The sequence below is a fragment of the Octopus sinensis genome, linkage group LG10 (genome assembly GCF_006345805.1).
Source record: "Octopus sinensis linkage group LG10, ASM634580v1, whole genome shotgun sequence".
Taxonomy (NCBI): Eukaryota; Metazoa; Mollusca; class Cephalopoda; order Octopoda; family Octopodidae; genus Octopus; species Octopus sinensis.
Genome location: NC_043006.1, coordinates 56,139,399 through 56,162,831, shown reverse-complemented (window position 1 = coordinate 56,162,831; position 23,433 = coordinate 56,139,399). Strand labels below are relative to the sequence as shown.

Sequence of the window (23,433 nt, the reverse complement as noted above, 5' to 3'; positions counted from 1 at the left end):
TTCTATCTAGGTTTCGGAGACATAAACACACCAACATTTGTTGCCAAGCGACGGTGGGGGAACAAACACAGACACATAAATACACACACACATATAAATATATATATATATATAATATATATATGTATATATATATAAATCACTTGGAATGGTTCCAGAAGATATAGAAACTCTTGCTTCGGATCGAGTTGGATGGCGCACAAACGTGTGGAGTGAAGTGAAAGCATTTGAAGAGGTCAGGGTAACGCAAGTAAAATTCAAAAGAGATCTTAGGAAGACTCTAACAATCGAGAAGGTGAATGACAATGAGCTTTTTGCGTGCATAGTCTGTGACAGACCATGCCTGTCTTTTGCTGGCTTCAAATCTCATCTGCGAAAGCATGGAAAACGAACATCCAGCCAACTATTCTGCCTATATGTCTGTGCACACCTTTGAATACAGTGTATGCGAGAAAGTTTGCAAATCCAACGGAGGCCTCAAAAGACATTTTAAAATCCACAAAGAGCAGAACTTATCTCCAGCTCTTGGTGGCCCAAATCGGAGGTACAATATATTTGGGTGTCTTTAAAAAGCCACATCAGATGACATGACGGTAATAAAATGTAGATATAGCAGGTGGTCAAACTCTGCATAAAGAGTAGATAACTACTATGTATGTATGTGTGTATGTATGTATGTATGTATGTATATGTATGTATGTATGTATGTATGTATGTATGTATGTATGTATGCATCATGGTGTATGTAAATATGTATGTATGCATGATGTATGTATTTATTTATGTATGTATGTATGGATGATGTATGTATGTGTGCGTGCATGTGTATCAGTGTGTGTGTTCTGCCTGTGTGTTTTTTCTGTCCGTATATATGCGTGACTCTTTGTTCCTGTGCGCGCATATATATTTATGTGTGTGTGTGTGCGTGTGTCCCTGCAGATGTGTGTGTATGCTGATGTGAATGCCTTGTGTATATATGTGCATCTGTATGTGTATATATGTGCATCTGTCTGTGCATATATGTGCATGTAATGTGAGCTTACGTATGCTTGAGTGCGTGCGTATATGTTGGGTGTGTGTATGGTCGTATGTTTTTGTGTGTTTGTGTGTGTTGTGTGTGTGTGTGTGTTCTTATGTGTGCATGTATGTACATGCCGGCACGTATTATCTATTTACCTACCTATTGAACCTGTGCATGTATTATTATTATTAATATTAACGCAATGACTCCCCCTAGACACAAACAAACAGCATCACTGCATATTCCGCAAATACCGACAAAGTAAACCTGACCACGGAAAAGTGAGCAGCATAAATATTGGTAATGCTGGTTAATCGATAAAACAACTGAAGGACTCAACGTCGATTGCGACGCAGATCCATTTGCGAAGTCATTCAGCAGTAACAGCTGTAACGGCAGCGATAGCAACACAACAGCTGTACCGTGAGCATATCCGAAGGTAACAGCAGAAACGGCAGCGATAGAAGTAGCAACAACAACAATTGTAGCAGCACCAACAACGCGTCCGACAGTAACAACAGAACCAGCAGCAATAGTGACAGCAACATCACCTGTAATGTAAGGACACATTCACGGAAATATGTTGGAGCAACGGAGGATCTCTTTTAGCGGGGACTAATAACAACAGGTTCTCTTTTAAGAACCGAGAGAAGTGCAGAGTTACCTCTTTGGTAAACTACCAGTGATAGGAAGTGCGTAATTCTTGCATGAATTAAACGGAAGCTCCCGGAACGAAACTCGACCATACCTGAACGGGAGCAGACGATAGAAACTTTGGTTGCCCAGGGATCTTCTTAAATTCGGTGCAGGAAATTTATGTTGGAGACATCAAATTCCTCACCTACTGGCAAGGGAACGGAAATAGTATATAATCTGCCCCTTTTCGGACACAACTAGAATCAGTTACAGGGAGATAACACCACGTTCATTAGAAAGGATTTAGCTTCGAAAAATTTCGTTTCTGAAAATTTTTTCACAACGCTAGCTAATCGAGGTTGTATTCCTTCTTGCGTATATATATGTGTGTGTGAGTGTGTGAGTGTGTGTGTGTGTGTGTGTGTGTGTGTGTGTGCGTGTGTATACACACGCATTCATATGTGTGTGTATATATATATATATATATATATATACTGTAGGTGTGTGTGTGTCTGTATGTAATATAATATGATAATATGTAAATGTATTTGGTTTAATACATACAAAATACAAAGTATAGCAAAATCATTTTATTAATCACATAAAACTGGCTTTAATTTTTAATTGAGTGATGTAATTAACTGACGTAACATTAAATCAAAAACATTCAAAACAAAATCAAAGAGAGGAGAATGGGTGTGAAAAAGGTCATTAGTCTTCCCTGGAAAGTCCAAATATTCCTTGATCCACTTGGTACTGAAAAATACAATGAAATAAAATATTCACCATTAATTTTGTTGATTTGTATCATATTGAAATTACAAGTAATAATTATCGTATGTACGTTGCTTTTTGGTGTACGAAAATACAGGAGGATCAATTATGATTTCATTCAACATATTCCCCTCTCAGATTCACACACTTTCTCCAGTGGCCCTTCAGTTTTTTAAACTCTTTAAAAGAACTCGGAAGGTTTGGCCTCCAACAAGGCCTTTCGAGACACCTTTAAAGCCAGGAACTTTCAGTACCCCCTCGTAGATGAAATATATGATATCTCTGTACATGATCAATAGAACGGACTTCAGTGTCTCCCCCACCCAAGCCTATCAAATCATTATTAAATAATATTCCCCCTCCCAAATACTCTATATAAGGGAAAAAGATGATATAAATACCTCTAGAATGCCCAGATGCTATACATAAAATGAAACCAATAAAAGGTTAGATTGTAATACTATTTCGTGTACCTATTATTATTGAAAATGTTGATTATTAACTCGTTTCGATTTACTGATGGCTCCAATAATGAATATGAAATTAATATCATTCACACACGGTAGTGTATTAATAATATTCTTAAGGTCAACATTTACTCACTTGCGACCACTTCTAAGCTTCGTCACTAACTCCATTCTCAACCAAATTAGATGATGTTTACATTTTTAGATATTAAGAGTAGCAGAATTTAGATTATTAATTCTTGCGGTAAATTGTCAAGGCTTTTGCTTTCAGATACTATGACTGGATTTTCAGAGTAGCACGATTCAAATTTTCTATACAAGAACTGTAGCTGAATTGATGGCTTTGTTTTTATTTTGCATCAATTTCGACTCACGAACTAACATTGTCCTAACAAGGTAGCACCTACTGCCTTACAGTGAATGCAATGGCTATTTTTGCATTTTTAAAAATTTTATATTAGCTATGGCTTTACTATTCATATGATCATATTCTCTTCTTGCCATATAGTTGATATATTCTCATACCTCTTCTTGCTAGCTCTTCTTACTATATATGAATATAGCACATTTATTTCTTGATTACTTAATAAAATTATTATTACATTAAATATTCACTATTATATAGAAAATTATTTTTTATAATGAATTTTTGCACTTCCTCTCTTGGCGCGTTCGTTTTATGCACTTTGTTTCTATATAAAACTTTTATATACAGTGAAGATATAAGATCTAATATTTTTTACAATTATAATTACATTTTTCATTCATAAAATTTTTATTTTAATTCAATCATCAATAATGAAATATAATTCAAAAAATTATTACAAACGAATATTTATTAGTTTTATTGCATTCCCTGGCAAAAAAATGATTACAATGAAAAATGTAGGCGCATGCATATTAATACTCTTAAGTGATTACACCTGAAAAGTACAGAACAATATTTCTACAGTAGAATTTGCCAAATTCTTCGTCTCTGAAGGAAAGTAAAAAGTACTTAAAATGAATATGACGGTATGTCAACAGAAACTGATAGAGGGATTAATAAAAAAATTACCTGGACAAGTACGTTTCTTTAATCGAAGGAAAAGATCTGACCAAAAGTCGCATGAATTGTACGTAGAAATCTCTCTGGTCTTCATGTTTGGTTTCTTGTCAATCACAAGATATTTCTGGTTTTCGAGTGTGAACTTTGGCCATGGATCATTGGAGCAATCAGAACAATCTCCATTATTAGGATTACTAGAGAAAAGAAAAAAAGTAGCATTTGAGGCAATGAATATAGATGTATTGCTAGAATATACCGTCAGACAAGATTTCGTGCAGTAAATCACTAGGGGCCTTTATATTAATTGCCTGCCATTCTCTCTGGATCGACAAAGTACCATTTTAACGACAGGATTTCATAGTACGATTTAACTGCTAATTACACTGCTACAGGGGTTGGATAGCTGGTCACTGGGGAGAATTGGAGAAATTTGTTGTTCTAGATGTAGTTGAAGTGGGAATTTTGCTGCTTTAAGTTGTCCACCCTCTAGTTTTACTCCTGGAAATCATTCGCAAAAAATTGTTAACCAAGAAGAGCTGCAGGGAAAAAAATAAGTGTCAGTGTGTGTCTCAATACATTTACTTTTTCAAATGAAAGTATTATTATTATCATTATGTTTGTAGAGGCCACAGCCTATGAAGAGCTAGCCCGTAGATTCAGGAGAGCTGCTCTGAAGTAGACCAAATTCAACATTAAGATTGTTAAAAAGCCAGGGAACTCCGTCATATCACAGCTATGTAGGACGTACCCCTTTGAGAATCCCATATGTACCAATGGTAACTGCATGGTACGTGGGATTAGCCCTGACATTAACTGTAGAACTAGAAATGTAGTTTACAGCATGATACACAGAAGGTACATGTACAGACATGGACATGGCATACATAGGGGAGACATCTAGAAGCATTGGGTCAACTTGACATCTGCATCGTATGCAAGCACCCAAAGGACCCAACACTCAGACAAATACAGGAGTACGCCCTCATAAATGAAACCAATACTAAATAGGAAATATATGTTGTAGATATCATACCCCCCATACCCACAGTTTATACAGGTAGAGTAGAATACTTATTGGGTTGTTATGTAGATAGATGTATGTATGTGTGTGTGTGTGGGTGTATGTCTACATGTATATGTGTATATGTATATGCCCATGTATGTAAGGATATAGATATGAAAGTAAACAGGCAGACATACAGACGGCTAGGTACATAGATTATATGAACAGACATAGGTTATATGAACAGGCATAGGTTATATGAACAGACTCTTCCAAGATCATCTAACTGATGAGTAGCTGATCTTTACAACCATAGGATCCACGTTTACATCCCTTTTGCTCATTAAGGAATATGCCACTTTCTATTAAAAAAACTATAGGTATAATCAGTCAAGACAGATGTTAGTATTTTATACATTGTTGTTGGGCAGGTTATGGGTCTATAACTTTTTGGTTCATTTGTTTTTTTTTTCATTTTTTGGAACTAGGAATGTATCACCATTAACTAGCCAAGAAGGAATGATACTAGGTTGTTGCAAAACATTGTTGTAAAGTTTTGTTAGCAGTTCATGATTCTCTGGGAAGGCATTCAACCAGAAGTCAGGACTTTTATCTTTTCTTGGAGTCTTCCATTTGCTTGACTTCCTGGGGAGCAAATCTTACATCCTCTACCTTGATACCCTCCTACTTTTGCTCTTCTAAGGAGTCTAAGTCAGTAGATACTCTATCACTCCAAGGGGCCTTTTTATTTTCTTCCACCCAAATTTTCCGCAATTCTTCTTTTGATATGACAGACATTACTGTAATTGGTATTTTCCCTATCTTCTATAAAAAGTTTTTGGGTTATTTTTGAACGTGTTGTAGTCCTTGAAGAATCTAACGCGCTTTTAATACCGTGCTATGCGGGCAGCTTTAGCACGTACTTTTTGCTTGATAGTTTCTATGGTGGCATCGATGTCAAGTATGGTTTTCATATTATACTTTTTCTTTAATTTTCGGATTTTGTTGGTTTGAGAGTCTTGTAAATCTTAATGTTTTTTAAACATTTTATGTCACACCTAAATAGCTACATTTGGTGTTGAATACAGTCTTTCCAAGTAGGCTTTTTGTGGGAATGTTGTCACTTGTAATCTTTTCACCACATAGAATCGTTGAGATTTTCGCGGATGCATAGTACAGGTGGTTGAGATCTGTTATATCATCATTAGCTGAAATTATATCCTTAAGTGCAAGGCGGATTTTAACTATTATTTTCAGGTTTTGGTTAGAATTGCGGACTTTTGAGAGAGTGTCACGTTCATTCATACTAGTTTCTTTAATTATCAACCATTCAATCATAATTTGACTTTTTAGATCATCTAGTTCAGTTGACGGCGGATTCGGTGTGTATTTGGCTTCGTTATTAATGAGGCATGTCGAGCTTGTACGTTGACATTAGGGGACGGATCTATCTGTTTAGAGTGAAGTTTTTGAGACAACACGCCTCCGAATTCTCTGAATGGAAACATTGCTCGTAACGTAGCTTCTTAAGGCTAACAAATCTGTATTCGTCTGTTTTCTTGTTTTTGTTTTTTTGACAGACTTATCTCCGAGCGTAGTTTTTTGTGATGTTTTTAAACTTATGAATTGTTCACTCTATGTTAGTTCGGAAAATGAAAAACATTGTTTTGTTACTTTTTGCTTCGTTTGTGACACGTGTTTCCATATACGTGTATCTGGGTCCTGTAAATTTCACGTAGTTGTGTAAACATTGGGATGTTTGTATAGTTCTATGGGTATTAAAATGTACATAGGATTGTATAGACATTCGAGTGTATGCGTAATTAATCAATTTACGTACTTTTGTTCCACTTATATTTTATAATTTGTAAACCTTTCGATGTTGATTTTGTCTGTGTCTTTCGCACAGAGACATCGTGCATGGGAGAAACAGGGCTTTGTATGGCAGTAGAATTTCGTTTTTGTGATTATTTTCGTTAAAAGGCCGCATCCTTCAAGTCTTCCACAGATTCCATTATCCCATTCCACCGATGTTATTAGATTAGATTTGTTTTGTATGGAGAGCCCGGTGTAGAACATCCATGCTGTAATCGTAGGACATCCTATGTTGTTGTTGATGTTATTAATATTATTATTATTTTATTATTTATTATTATTATTATTATTATTATTATTGAGTGAGAGAGCAGTTCATGCCATCAAAGTGACACTGGGGTAAAATATACGAAGCCCAATATACCAGGCACATGCATCACAACCATATGTGCGCGACATGATGATCTCATATCAAGATAAACAGCACATGACCTTGCAGGTGGGGCCCAGTTAGAATTTTCTTCAGGTTGAGTAGCCCATCCCGCTCAAACGGTCCCTGAATAAGGGTTGTTTAAGGATGTTGAAAGAACCACCATGTTTCCAGAGGTGAACTATTCAAACCCCAAAAAGAATCCCTCTCAACACATGGCTATGATGCTCCCCCACTACTTCTGCTCGTGATCAGAGATGCACATATCGTCAGCCACTAAGGGACATGCTCAACTGGTTACGGTAAAACAACTGACAAGCAAATCTGTGGTATTGAGCAGAATATTTGCTGTAGCCCATTCTTTATACCAAGACAAAACAATGTACATGATAACACTTCCAATCAGTTAAGATCAGAAGCCATGAGAGCCACTGCCTGGTACTGCATCAGGGCATTTATTATTTTATTATTATTATTATTATTATTATTATTATATTATTATTATTATTATTATTGTCGGAGAGAAGGAATTGGAGTGGGCACTTGCTATTGGTGCTCAGGAAAATCTCGGACACTGGGGTTCCCCGATTACCCCTTTGGCTGGCCCGTGGTTGATAGCAAAAGGGACTTGCCAAACGTGCTATGCAGTAGAGCTGAGGCTAAAACGTTATGGCTGGAAAATAAACATCTTACCACATATCCAAGTTTGAACCCATGTATATGTGTGAATGTGTGTGTGTGCGTGTGTGTGTGTGTGTGTGAGTGTGTATGTGTGCGTGTGTGTGTGTGTGTGTGTGTGTGTGTGTGTGTGTGTGTGTGTAAAAGCGAGAATAGAAAAAGCCCAACAAAGAACCAAAATGTCAGATAAAAATTAATCTTACCCTGATTTAGAAAAGTTTGCAAAATAACTTGACATCATTTCTGATACGTATTTGTCTTCTGATGAATAATTTTTTGCAAATATTTCATGAGAAAACACGTAATAAATATCGTTCGAGTGACTTACACCCTTCCCTTCTGGCCAGGGCGCAGAATTTGAGAGAAACTCAAAAGAATACATATAAAGGTTGGAATGGTTACTGAATACCCGGGCAAAGTTAATACCAGGGCATTTAAACATGATATCTCCAAGTACCTGGTCTAATATGTATGCGTATTTTTCAGTTTCAGAAGTGTAGACATGTGAACCATAAACATAAAAGATGGAATCAAGCTGCGCAGGACTTAATTCTGCTCCCAAATAATTTTTCATTAATTTATGTGCGATAGATTTGTTTATCGGAGCAATTCCATTTGGTGTGAAATATTGCGGGTTAGTTAATAAAAGCATGAAAGTTCCTTCGTTTTTAACAAATCCAATCAACACATCTTTTTTAATTGTTTTACTTTGCAGAACTTCGTTTGGACTCTTCTGTAAGAAATAGTTATCTATAATGGGGGAAAAGGGAATTCCGCGCAATTCGTTAAAATTTTGATATTGTCCCACTGTTATATTTTTAGCATCGGCTTTTAGAAAGCAATTTAACATACGCTCATCGTTCTCAGTTGGACATTTCAGGAAAGCAGCCATTTCTTTCGCTCTATCAATATTTTCCTCTTTTGTCTTAAATACATTGTTAGTGTTAGGTGTCCCACTCATCATAATAGCATTTCTGAAAAGATTTCGAGACTTTGGTGAAATAACATGCATACCAACAGATATTGCACCAGCACTTTGTCCAAATAGTGTCAGTTTATCAGGATCTCCGCCGAATGATGCAATATTATCGCGAATCCACTTGATGGCAAGGTTTTGATCAAGCAGTCCCATATTACCCGGAGCACGCTCGTCATTTAAAGAAAGGAAACCAAAGGGCCCTAGTCTGTAATTTATTGATGCAACGATAATATTTTGACTAACAGCTAACCATCGCCCATCTAACACATCCTTCGCGCTTGATCCAGAAATAAATCCACCTCCATATATCCAGATCATCGTGGTTAAATTTGAACGGGTCTTCCGTGCTTCTGTTGGCGCCCAAATATTTAAATAAAGACAGTCTTCACTTAAATTACTTTCCCACAGATCTACATCTGCAGTATCATTAGAATTATCAGTTATAGGTTGTTCACATGATGAAGCATATTTCTTCGTTTCTTTTATACCACTCCACCGTTCAATTTCTTCAGGTCTTTTAAATCTTAGATTACCAACAGGAGGCTTAGCAAATGGTATTCCAAGAAATACATCAAGATCAAAATTCTGAACTGAAATTGTTGATCCATTAATTTTTCCAGTGGTAGTATCAATTATAGGGTCTTGTGCATGAGCGTAAATTTTAAAAAGAGAAATTATGAGAATATACTTCAATTCTTCCATGATATGAGTGGCTCAACTATTCACGAAATTCTGAAAGAATAAAGCAAAAGAAACATATTGAAATAACGTTTTTGAATGAGTCTTCGAATGACATTATATCTGAGTCAATATATCTGAGATCTATCTATCTGTCTGTCTATCTATCTCACTCTCTCTCAATCTATCTATCTATCTATCTATCTATCTATCTATCTATCTATCTATCTATCTATCTATCTATCTATCTATCTATCTATCTATCTATCTATCTATCTATCTATCTATCTATCTATCTAGTTGCCAATCTGTCTACCGATCTATCTGGCTACATATCTATCTATTAGTCTATCTATCTATCTACCTATCTCTTTATCTGTCTATGTATTTATCTTTATGTGTGATTGTGTGTTTGCTTCTATGTGTTTACATATCTTTTAATCCTGGATATTAGCGAGGAGTCGATGACGCATATATATATATATATATATATGTATGTATGTATGTATATCTCTCTCTCCCTTTCTCTCTCTCTCTCTCTCTATATATATATATATATATATAAATATATATACATATATATATATATATATGCATACATACATACATACATACATACATACATACATACATACATACATACATACATACATACATACATACATACGTACGTACATACATACATACATACATACATACATGCTTCTATGGACATTTTTAAGGACACTTACTCGCAGTCGACCATATATGTGAACGAGATTTCTTGCGCATGATAAACAGGAAATAATGAATAATCATTCATCGGTATTACGAATTGCCGCCCGAATATGGCGTCCTTGCTAGACGCTACTGGCATGATTTTCATTTCCTTACGTTATATATTGTATTTTTAAATATAGCACGTCTAGAAGAGATGTTATATCAGGATGAAATGTCACAATAAGTCGCCTTTCAACGGTGTATTTAAATTGAGTATGATACATAGATTGTTATTTTAATCCAATACTTTTATCTTTGCATATAACTTATTTCATTCAGCCGGGAATCTAACTGAAATATCAGTGAACATTTATGGTTATTTTAATCCAAATATGTTTATATTGCATATAACTGATAAATATGTGATCAATATAAGGCGACAAACTGGCAGAATAGTTAGAACGTCGGGCGAAATTCTTAACAGGAATTAGTTTGTTTTTACCTTGAGTTTAAATTCCGCCGGGGTCGACTCGGCCTTTTATTCTTTCGGAGTCGATTAATTAAGTACCACTTGAGCACTGGTGTCATTGTAATCGACTTAAGCATTCCCCCAACTTGGTGGCCTTGTGCCAAAATTTAGAACCAAATATTGTATAATCAATGCTACAAAATCATTGCTTATATTTACGTTTTCCGTTTCAGTTTGTGCGAAACACATGCTTCTTCTAAAACCCTGTCTCTTTCGTTACCTTCATATAGTCGGTAGCTGAGTGAGTGCTGGCTAAGTTAACTGTGTAGAATCTCAGAATAGAAGCGCTAAGCAGTGGTGTGTATAAATATCAGTTCAAATATGATTGAGTCATATTCGAACTCGTACGAAAACCATTCGTTGATGAATGCATGCATTTTTGAGTGGTTATCTCCTCCTTAGTATCAGATACTAAGAGGAGGACGATACGAACAAGCAAGAAACATACACCTCTTCTCGTTTCCCGTCATCACTCTGTGTGTGGTTGTGCTAATCGGTTACTAACCGTACGTAAAATACGTAACAGAAGATGTAAGCAGTGATGTGTATGAATACAAATGCGTTACGAGTTTAAATATGCTTTAAAAGGGTAAAGACTCCCTTCGGTCATGAATGACCAAGAAAGTCCCCCTCCGAGACACAAGTCCGAGCAAGGTCGCTCATGGAAGACCATCAATCATCCACCATGCAGACCAGCTTCCCCTCTCAACGCCACCGATGCTTTCTTACGTGTTCGAAAATGCCTCAAGCATATTTGAACTATTAACATCCAATTATTTAAATTATTTACATTTGACGGATATTTGTCCTCATCTTGTTTGTTGTTAACACAACGTTTCGGTTGATATACCCTCCATCATTCATCGGGTGTCTTGGGGAAAATTCGAACCTAGGGTCTCATTCCTAAGGTATTTTTCGATATTATTATTATTAATAATGTAAATAATGTAAATAATGAACATAATTCCTCATCTCTTAAGTATAGAACTGTAGTAACATACAATATATAGATTCTTTTATTCTTTTACTTGTTTCAGTCATTTTTCTGCGGTCAAGATAGGGCACCGCCTTGGAAGGGTTTAGTCGAACGAACGACCTTAGTACTTATCCCTTAAGGTTTTTTTTGCTGAGCCGCTAAGTTACCGAGACGTAAACACACCGTAAACACCCGACTTAAATACACCGCCGATAGTTGTTGTTGACAAAAAACGGCAGTAATTTTATTCAGCTGATTGGTTGAAATTACCGTAATGCGAGAACTTAAACGTGAAATAACTTCGTAAATATAAGTTTTTCTCAAATATGCTAAGGGTAAAAGATGTTTTATATTGACACATTCTACTAGTGTCCGAAGTTTGAACGTGTTTATTTACAAAAAAATATTTTTAAATCTGTAGGTCAAAAGGTAAAGATCCATATATATATATATATATATATATATATATATATACTAACAATATAGGATGAAGTCCCTTTCTCTACAGAAAAGGATTCCATCAAAAACGTGGCAGTATATTAAAAAAACCTTTACGGTTGAAGTATAAACATCTTATAATTAAGGGCTAAAGAAGGTTATTCTATAGCCAATACACTGAATATATCCTTTATAGGGATTAATTCCGGAATTGATTCAACATAGAGATAATGAAATTTAAATTTTCTAAAGGTTAGTTGCCCGCTTTCAGTTCAATTTTCCTGTAACAAGTGGATTATAAGTGGATAAATCAGTGTATTGGCTATAGAATAACCTTCTTTAGCCCTTAATTATAAGATGCTTATACTTCAACCGTAAATGTTTTTTTTTAATAAACTGCCACGCTTTTTGATGGAATCCTTTTCTGTAGAGAAAGGGACTTCATCCTATATTGTTAGTAGTAAACTCACTGCTTGTTACAAGGGGACCGGTAACCATTACAATATGTAGCGGCGATAGGTCAACACGTTGTTCTGAGACTGACCAAGGAATTTTTATATTTAGATATAAATGATGTACTTAAATGTAGTTGTGTTTTTAGCTTCTGCTTTTTCCATGATTACATGTGAGTATTTTATTTATGTTCCCTCGTAAGGTCTACTGAAGAAGAATATATCCTTTATAGGGATTAATTCCGAAATTGATTCAATATAGAGATAACGAAATTTAAATTTTCTAAAGGTTAGTTGCCCGCTTTCAGTTCAATTTTCCTGTAACAAGTGGATTATAAGTGGATAAATCAGTGTATTGGCTATAGAATAACTTTCTTTAGCCCTTAATTATAAGATATATATATATATATTATATATATATATATATATATATATATATATATATACATATATATATATGCGTGCGTGTGAGTGTGTGTGTGTTTCTATATATATGTATTACGTGTATTATTTACATATATATATATCTTAGATAAAAATTATTAACTATGAAAGTCAAAAGGAGAATACTCATGAAAACCCCAAAATAAACCGGAAATAGTTAATCATACCACTGCAACAAAAATAACAAACCCTTCTTTCATATATAACCCAAGGATGTGTGTTTGAAAAGATAATCGAAAGCGCTTACACAGGCTCGAAAAAAACTGCCTCTACAAAGGTTAGTGACGTTCTGATGAAGAATTCACAACTTTCTGTAGAAAATAATTTTAAATAATGTTTTGTTGTTAGCGAAACTGTATTAAGCAGCTTTCACCAAGATATATATATATATATATATATATATATATATATATATGCTTAGGAATTTGTATTGCAAGATTTCTGATGTAAAACCGTTTGTTGAAACAGCTACTATTATATTTCGAGTTGGACATTTCTTTTTCCGATTGAACACACGGAGTATATGTTCGTTCTTCAATCTTTTCTTACTGATCTTATTTTATGTCCATTGTCTGGAAATCTTTCGTCGCACGTCTTTGACCTCTTCAGCGACACTTTCCACCAACACCGTTTTGTACATTTTGTCCTTCTATGATGCGTTTCCTTATTTGGGACTGCGTATGTAACTATGTGTGTGTGTGTGTGTGTGGTGTGTGTGTGTGTGTGTGTGTGCGTGTGTGAGTGCGTGTGCGCACGTACGCGTATCTATGTGTTACAGATATGTGCTTGAACCTTACCCTCGTTCTTGTTCTTATATTCCTCTGTGTTTGTGTGTTGGATCACGCCGCTGGCATCGTGGTTGTTGTTGTTGTTGTTGTTGTTTGTGTTTTTATTGCGGCCGTGAGTAAAGTTCATGCATGTGTGTTTCTGTGTGTGTATAGGTTTGCTTCCTATGCTGTTTATATCTGTGCACTTTACATAGATTATTTTTGTTTGTTTACCCACGCATCTCTATCAACAAAAAATATCAGAGAGTCATGTTGATGCTACCTCTGGCGGAGAACTAGCCAGTCTTTTCAGAAAAGCATTTGATTATGTAAATCAACGGACTGAAGTAGTAGAAAGGTCTGGATCCCCCATAAAATAACTGATCTGTAAAACTTATTCCTGCGATAGGTCCCCTTGTACGGAGAACAATTGTATAGTATGCAGGATAAACCCACAGGTTAACTGCAAGATCAAGAAAATAGACTATAGCATACGATGTACTGAAGGACAGTGCAGAAACAAAACAACTTACATTGGGGAGACAGCAAGCAGCATAGGGGAGCGAATGGGCATAAACTGGCGGGAGCTCAAAGAGAAGAAAAGCTCGTTAGTGCTCTACGAACATGCTCAAGTAAAGAATAGAGGCTCGGTTAATAATATAGAGGTTACGGTGTTATCAACGCATAGAACTGACACGACACTTAGGCAGATTACAGAGGCTGCACCCATAGTAATAGACATACCGAGCTTCAATAGAAAATACAAAAGGAATAATGATACCTACCATCACCATAACCTGCAACACGACAACTCACGACAGAAGGGGGTAAAAACAGATACAAACGGTATAATACACACACAAAAAGACATGCACATAGTTAGGATAAACATAAGAAACAGAGATACATAGATAAACAAACAAAAAAATCTATGTAAAGAGTACAGATACAGACAACAGAGTAAACAAGCTCATATACACACAGAAACAGACGTACAGTAAAATCACTAACGGCCACAACAACAACAAAAACCACGATGGCAGCGGCGTGAACGAACAAACAGTTACAGAGGGATACAAGAACAAGCTCGAGAGTAAGGGTCAAGTACACATGTGAATACGCGTACACACACACACACACCTACACACACGCACGTACACATGCACACGTACGCACACACAGATGCACAGAAACACACACACATACATAGTGAGTGATGCAACCGCATGCGCAAATAAGGAAACACATCATAGAAGGAGAGAATGGACTAAGCGGAGCAGGAGGAAAGTGTTGCTGAAGAGGTCACAGATGTGTGATGAAAGATTTCCGGGCAATGAAGATAAGATAGAATCACAATAAAAAAACGAGTGAAGAACAAATATACAGTCCATGTGTCTATTTGGCAAAACAGAATCATGACCATGATTTTCTCTTGCCAAATAGACACATGAACTATATATAACTGCACCAAGAGCTGCAGTTAAATTCTGATCTTTGAGGATCTTAAAATGCCTTTTGAAGCCCCCATTAGATTTGCAGACCTTCTGGCATCATACATTGCATTGAAAGTGAAAGGTGTGCACAGACATATATATATATGTCTGTGATACAGGGAATTTTCCTTGTATTGTTTGTCCTGTACTCTGTTTTTTCGTTGTTTAAAAAAAGTCCGTCTCCTTGTTTGATTTTATGTTCCCGTCTCTCGTTGTGTTCTACGTTTATTTGTTGGTGTCCTGTACTCATATATATATATATATATATATATATATATATATAATATATATATGTGTATATATATATATGCATGTATATATACATGTAGATGTAAGTATGTACATATATGTATGTATGTATGCATATATTTTATTTATTTATTATATTACTATATGACCGAACGCACGCGTTATTTCTCTTCTCCAAGTTTATATATATATATATCTATATATATATATATATATATATATATATATATATATATTATATATATATATATATTGATAGAAATTGTAAGACAACAAAAGAATGAAAGAGACCTCGATATTATGTAAATAGAGGAATTTATCTGTAAATGTAATATGTGACAATTATTCGGCATTTTTTCCGATGGCCGGATAACTGAAGAAACTCGGAGTTTTATCATGGCTACCGAATAATTGGCACATATTACATTTACAGATATATATATATAATATATATATATATATATATATATATATATATATATTATATATATATATATATTATATATATATCTTCTCTTCTCCCGTCTGTCTTGATAGACAATGGGTCGCGCCAAGGGTGGGGCCTATTTTGATGATGAGCAGCGTCTGCTGTGACTGAACAGTCCAATTCTAGAGAGGCAGTCCCTGGTACAGTTGCTGCACACAGACATCGATGGGTACGTGTGGGGTGTTGCTACAGTTGTCCTCCTCCTGTCCCGCCTGTCCGACCACAGCTGTGCTCTCCTTTCCTCAGCCATGGAAACGCTTTTCCTCACTGTCCGACGCCAGGCAGAGCGGTCAGCAGCTGTTACCTCCCACGTGTCCACACAGATGTTGGCAGTCCCCAGGTCACGCTTGCACACATCCCTGTATCGTAGCTGTGGACGTCCCTTGGGTCGGGATCCTGTGGTAAGTTCGCTGTACAGGATGTCTTTAGGCAGACGTGTCCGAGTCAGCGCAGTCGTCTCCGCACGAGGAGGGCATGCATGCTTGGCATATTAGTCTGTTCTAGGATGACTCCGTTTGGTACTCGGTCCTTCCAGGAGATGCCAAGGATCCGTCGAAGACACCGCATGTGGAAGCCGCTGAGGCGGCATTCTTGCCGGGTGTATGTTGTCCAGCTCTCGCTGCCGTAGAGTAGGGTGCTCAGCACGCAGGCTCGGTACACTGCGATCTTGGTGGTTATTGTGAGCATGTTGTTTTCCCACACTCTCCTGGAGAGCTTAGCCATGGCAGCAGCAGCCTTCCCAATCCGTCTGTTCGGCTCCGGCTCGAGGGACAGGCTGCTGGAGACTTTCGATCCCAGGTAAGTGAACTCGTTCACCACCTGCAAGCTGTGGTCGCCGACACTGACGCTGGGGACCCCTCCGACGTCCTGGCCCATGATCTCTGTCTTTTTCAGGCCGATGGTAAGGCCGAACTCTTGGCAGGCATCCGCCAGGGAGCTGACCAGCCTCTGGAGACCCGGCTGGTTGTGTGATGTTAGGGCGGCATCGTCAGCAAAGAGGATCTCTCTGATCAGCACCTGACGGACTTTGGTCTTAGCTCTGAAGCGCGCAAGATTGAACAATCCACCATCAGCCCTGGTGTGGAGGAACACTCCATCGTCGGACGTTCTGAAGGCATAGGACAGGACAAGGGAGAAGAAAATTCCGAAGAGCGTCGGCGCCAGAACGCAACCCTGTTTCACTCCACTCTGGATGGTGAACGACTCCGAGGGCGATCCGTCAAACTGCACTGTTCCCTGCATACCGTCGTGAAAGGAGGTGATGAGTTTCAGCAGTCTGGGAGAGCAACCTATCCTACCCAGGAGCGCAAACAGCCCCTCCCTGCTGACTGCGTCGAACGCCTTAGCCAGGTCGATGAAGGCCACGTATAGGGGCTCTCTCTGTTCTCGACTCTTTTCTTGAAGCTGCCTGAGTGAGAAGATCATGTCGATTGTAGACCTCTCTGCCCTAAAGCCAGACTGAGACTCGGGGTACACACGCTCTTCAAGCATTTGCAACCTCTTCAGGACCACCCTGGCAAATGCCTTACCGACAGTGCTGAGCAGTGATATGCCCCTGTAATTATTACAGTCGCTTCTGTCCCCTTTGTTTTTATACAGTGTGATGATGTTTGCGTCACGCATATCTTTAGGGACAGAGCCCTCCTCCCAGCACTGACAGAGCAGCTCGTGGAGATGGCCCAGAAGGGCTGGCTTCCCGCACTGGATGACTTCTACGGGGATGACGTCTTGCTCTGTTGCCTTGCCCCGAGCGAGTGAGTCAATTGCTTTGCTCAGTTCTTCCTTTGTTGGAGGCAGGTCAAGCTCCTCCATGACAGGCAGAGCAGGAATGCCGGCGAGGGCAGACCTGTTGACCACATTCTCAGTGGAGTAGAGGTTCTGGTAATGCTCGACCACCTCTCCATCTGCTTCGCTTGGTCCTTGATGACCTCGCCATCCCTGGACTTCAGTGGAGCAACCTTGCTGACAGTGGGCCCGAATGCTTTCTTCATCCCCTCGTACATCCCTTTCACGTTACCACTGTCGGCACAGCACTGGATGTTCTGGCATAAGTTCTGCCAGTAGATGTTGGCACAACGTCTGGCCGTCCTCTGGGCGTCGCTTCTGGCTGTTCTCAGAGTAGCCAGGTTTTTTTCTGATGGGTCGCGCTTATAGTTGACCAGTGCTTCCCTCTTGGCAGCAATGACAGGCTCCATCTCAGGCAGGTGAGCTTCAAACCAGTCTTGATTTCTCCGCTCCCTCTTTCCTAGGGATGACATGGCTATTCTGCAAGTGGTGTCGCGAATAAGCTGCCATCTCTCCTCGATGGACGTGGCTGCGTGATCTTTAAGGGCCTATATATATATATATAATGATAAATCTCAGAGCGATATATATATATATATTATATATATATATAAAATGATAAATCTCAGAGCGAGTTATAAACAGTAGCGGCAACACATCGTGACGTATATTTGCCATTTGAATATGGCTAACCCCTAAGGGTGGATGCTACTGTAGTTTGTAGCCCCAGGAAGACACCTCCTCCAGCTGGCTATAGACACACTTTCTGTGCCCTATCAGTATTTGTGAAGGGAAGCCATCTTTCCCGTCTTCAACTTATGATACACACGGACTCGAGTTTCAGGGTATTGACCCATCATCGGCGTGTGACAATCATAGTTGACGACGAGAAGTCAGTTCCCCTCACAAATACATATACTTTTTCCAGTATCGATTGACACTGATATTGAAAAAGTGAAATCAAACAATGATAAATCTCAGAGCGAGTTATAAACAGTAGCAGCAACACATCGTGACGTATATTTGCCATTTGAATATGGCTAACCCCTAAGGGTGGAGTCCGTGTGTATCATAAGTTAAAGACGGTGTAACAGTTATAAAAATCATAGATTAATGCAATTTTAGTATATTATAATTACATATATAATAAGCTGACTTATAAATACATGCACGCACACAAACCACACACACACACACACGCACACAAATACTTCACAAATACTGATAGAGCACAGAAAGTGTGTCTATAGCCAGCTGGAGGAGGTGTCTTCCTGTGGCTACAAACTACAGTGGCATCCACCCTTAGGGGTTAGCCATATTCAAATGGCAAATATACGTCACGATATATATATATATACAAAGGGAGATAGGGAAATAGAGAGAAAGAGAGGAATATGTACATACATAATTTGTTATAAATGCACATATATGCGTGCACCTACATATACTCATATATTTTGGAAATAGCAAAGCGACCAGTACTCAAAGTATGTATATAATCTATATTTGTGTGCCTAAAGAGGAATATTGAGCTAGAGAAATTTAGTATGTAGAAATATAAATACCTTGCTTTTCCTCATTCACGTCTCTCAGTGCTGTATAAACTGCTTCAGCTGTCACGACAAATACCAATATATGTTTATATTTAGATATGTATAAAGTACTAGTGTGCGTGACACAACGTTAATGTGTATGTGTTTTTTTGTTTTTCTGTGGGTGACACTATATATGTGTATGCTTTTATTAGTTCGTAATATATTTGTATGTTTACGTGTATGTGAACTTGTATGAGAAATTGAGTGCATACGTGAGAGGGGCGAAAGAGACAGAGAGGCATGTAATTAAAGAGAGAAAGAGAGAGCCATATAGAGTGACAAATAGACATAAAAGTCAGTGTAAAAGAGAAAGAGAATATTTGAATAATACAATACAGGTGTGTTAGTGAGTAGTTATATTATTACTTACCTATTCTTAACATAATACTACGGTTAACCAATAGAAAACAAGATTTTCCACTTCATGGTGAGACTACAATGTGATTTAACAACACAAATAATTAATTTTATTATCTCTACTTCTATTATCAATCATTATCATCCCTTTAGCTCTATAGTCTTTTTTGTTTTTGGTACGCAAGTAATTTTATAAATATTTAGCAGCCTCTCATAATTTCCCAGCTTTAAATAATAGTTTAAATTGTCAGGATCGTTTTCTCCAGCCATCATTTCTTATTCATTTTCCACTCATTGTTTTGTATCTTACTTCGGATGAAGAACTGGCGTTCCAAAAGTCGAAGTTTTTCTCTTCTTTCCAAGTGTTAAGCATTTATCAAAATTTCTCCCTTCTGAGATGACTTCTTTTTACATTGCTTTTCAATACGTGGATGCATATATACATTTAAATAAATGCAAATATATGTATGTATATATATATATATATATATATATATATATATATATATAATATATATATATATATATATATATATACATATATATACACATATATACATACATATACATAGATACAACGTGATTTCCAGAAGTTTTGAGACTTTTAGGTGTAACTGTTATAAAAATCATAGATTAATGCAATTTTAGTATATTATAATTACATATATAATAAGCTGACTTATAAATACATGCACGCACACAAACACACACACACACACACACACACACACACACACACACACACACACACACACACACAAACACATATATATGATATGTCCCGCATTATGGCAACGTATCTTCGTCGTCTGAGTGACTGGCCCGAACAACGTACCTCACTGACTGTATTTCTTTATTGCTTATTAGGGCATTCAGAGAGGGGACAAACAAAGACAGGTAAGACAGCACAAGTGGGGACAATTTAAGGTTGTGACCTTCCTTCTCAAGTGGTTTACTCTTTTACTTCTTTACACTTTTACATATTTCAGTCGTTTGACTGCGGCCATGCTGGACCACCGCCTTTAGTCGAGCAAATCAACACCAGAACTTATTCTTTATAAGCCTAGCACTTATTCTATCGGTGTCTTTTGCCGAACAGCTAAGTTAAGGGGACGTAAACACAACACCATCGGTTGTCAAGCGATGTTGGAGGGGACAAGCACAGACACACAAACACACACACATATATATATATATATACGGCGGGCTTCTTTCAGTTTCCGTCTGTCAAGTCCTCTGACAAGACTTTGGTCGGCCCGAGGCTATAGCAGAAGACACTTGCCGAAGGTGCCACGCAGTGGGACTGAACCCGGAACTATGTGGTTGGTAAGGAAGCTACTTACCACACAGCCACTCCTGCGCCTATAATCTACTTACGACACAGCCCCTCCTGCGCGTATTACCGCATTCTTTCAGCTTTCTTGGCTCAATTTTAACTTTACAAACTTCCTGTTCCTCTGCCAGTTGCAAGCGCATAACTGTGGCTCTTTGCTGATCCAGTTTCCATTTCACTTCTTCTCTCCGGCTCTCCCATAAATGGGAAGAAAAGAAAACATAGTTCAACAAAAATTCGTCAGTAGAAACAGCAATTTCAACAGGAAACAAAACGAAGGGAGACCTTTAACAATTAACAATATCACCACTTACTTCAACGTAACCAAAAATATCATACATCCATGACCAAAAAATGCGTCGGGGACTGTAATTCTTTTTATTTGTCATCTAGTTCATGACACAGGTGGGACAGCACAAAGGCAGACAGATCACCACAGTGAGGACCAAAAACATAAAACAAATAAGAAATGGAAAAATGTACAATGAAATCGATGGTGACGAAATGGTTAGATGCACCCCACTCACATTCAATACCATTTGAACGTTCTTACTTTCAGTTTGTAATCTTTTCTTTTTTCCTTAATTTTTCACTATTAGCATCATTTTGTTTACTCTTCTTTTCTTCTGTTTTTAAAACCATCGAACTCATCGATGTTCAATTTGACACTTTTCCTTCGACGATTAGAATAGCTTTTACGCTTTCACCTTATATCTCCTTGGGCAACTTAACCCTTATAGTGCATTTAGGCTTGGTTATCACTCTTTCGGTATGTATGCTTTTAGTTTATGTCACGAAATTCCAGCTATGTTTTCTTTGTCTTATTCTTTGTTTCCCATGTTTCAATCTTGGCGCAACCACCACTGTTCTGGTTAGTGTCGCAGTTTCTTCTCTTTGCTGTCTAAAAAGGCTCTCTAGTATGCTTGCTTCAGTTTCCTCCCCTCAATAACCTCCTTTCCAACTCTCTTTACAACTTCCTTTTCAACCACCTTTACGACTTCCTTCTCCACCTCTTTTTCTGCTTCAATTTTCTTTTTCTGTCATATACACGTTATATCACATCTAGAAGGATATGGCTTTGCTATCAACGAACAGGTAGTAGCTACTAAACACTTGATAAAGAAGAGAGACGAACATACCAGTAAATCTCTAGTTGCGATAAGTAATTTCAGCTCTATTATACCAGCGGGGAGGATATCACCCACATTCTCAACACCAGCCCAAAATGTCTACGGATATTACCTTCCCCTCAGGCATATATTTAAAGAATATTTAAAACGCTATCCGCAGCATATATTGCTACCTTTAAGCCAAGGAATGCTTGTGGAACGCTCTAATAAAACAAATGCAATTCGCGTAAACATAACAGATCTGACATTGTTTCGACAGGGAACAAAAGCCATGTCCTGCTGTAGAGGCGAGCTGTCCAACAGAATGTATCACAAAAGTCTAGGAAAAAGATAACATAGGCGTAGGAGTGGCTGTGTGGTAAGTAGCTTGCTTACCAACCACATGGTTCCGGATTCCGTCCCACTGCGTAGCACCTTGGGTAAGTGTCTTCTACTATAGCCTCAGGCCGACCAAAGCCTTGTGAATGGATTTGGTAGGCGGAAACTGAGAGAAGCCCGTCGTATATATGTATGTATATATATATATATGTGTGTGTATGTGTGTGTGCGTGTGTATGTGTGTGCTTGTGTGTGTGTGTGTGCGCGTGTGTGTGCTTGCGTGTCTGTGTTTGTGCCCCTAACATCGCTTGACAACCGATGGTGGTGTGTTTACGTTCCCGTAACCTAGCGGTTCGGCAAAATAGACCGATAGAATAAGTACTAAACTTACGAAGAATAAGTCCTGAGGTCGATTTGCTCGACTAAAGGCGGTGGTCCAGCATGGCCGCAGTCAAATTACTGAAACAAGTAAAAGCTTAAGAGTAAGTAGAACCTGATATTTCTGGGTGTGTATCCACCGCACAGCCAGCACACTAAATCAACAACATATTTACAAATACCACGAGCTTACTTCACTCAAGAAATATTTTCGCTCCGTGAGCGACCGGTTTAACCTATTTTATGAAGATAAATAAAACTTACACATACACACACACACACACATACACACAAATATGTATATATATATATATATTATATATATATATATATATATATGCATGAACGTGTGTGTGTGTGTTTATACATATTTGTGTCTTTGTGTATATTTCTATGTACAGCTGCATCCAGTAAATATATATATATATATATATATATATATATATATATATATATATATATATATTTACTGGA

At 37.6% G+C, this 23,433-nt stretch overlaps 1 protein-coding gene across 2 annotated transcripts; it reads right to left on the bottom strand.

The window, feature by feature from the left end:
* Positions 1 to 2,232: 2,232 nt before the first annotated feature.
* Positions 2,233 to 19,568, bottom strand: LOC115216478 (cholinesterase 2-like). Of its 2 annotated transcripts, XM_036506701.1 has the most exons (5): positions 19,417 to 19,565; positions 9,874 to 9,886; positions 8,076 to 9,585; positions 3,956 to 4,140; positions 2,233 to 2,413 (listed from the first exon to the last, which is right to left on the bottom strand). In XM_036506701.1, exons 3-5 carry the CDS (start codon positions 9,551 to 9,553, stop codon positions 2,325 to 2,327), a joined length of 1,752 nt encoding a protein of 583 aa, XP_036362594.1. In that variant the 5' UTR covers positions 9,554 to 9,585; positions 9,874 to 9,886; positions 19,417 to 19,565; the 3' UTR covers positions 2,233 to 2,324. The 2 variants fall into 2 exon arrangements, with proteins under 2 accessions (XP_036362594.1, XP_029641705.1); XM_029785845.2 differs by lacking the exon at positions 9,874 to 9,886 and having other exon boundaries at positions 8,076 to 9,583; positions 19,414 to 19,568.
* Positions 19,569 to 23,433: the final 3,865 nt, after the last annotated feature.

Excerpts from the sequence above, each read along its gene's own strand:
- LOC115216478 (XM_029785845.2), bottom strand. The coding sequence starts at position 9,553 with ATGGAAGAATTGAAGTATATTCTCATAATTTCTCTTTTTAAAATTTAC. Across the intron at positions 4,141-8,075 it reads GCAAACTTTTCTAAATCAGG|TAATCCTAATAATGGAGATT; the intron begins GTAAGATTAATT and ends TCTTTTCTCTAG. Across the intron at positions 2,414-3,955 it reads AAAGAAACGTACTTGTCCAG|TACCAAGTGGATCAAGGAAT; the intron begins GTAATTTTTTTA and ends TGTATTTTTCAG.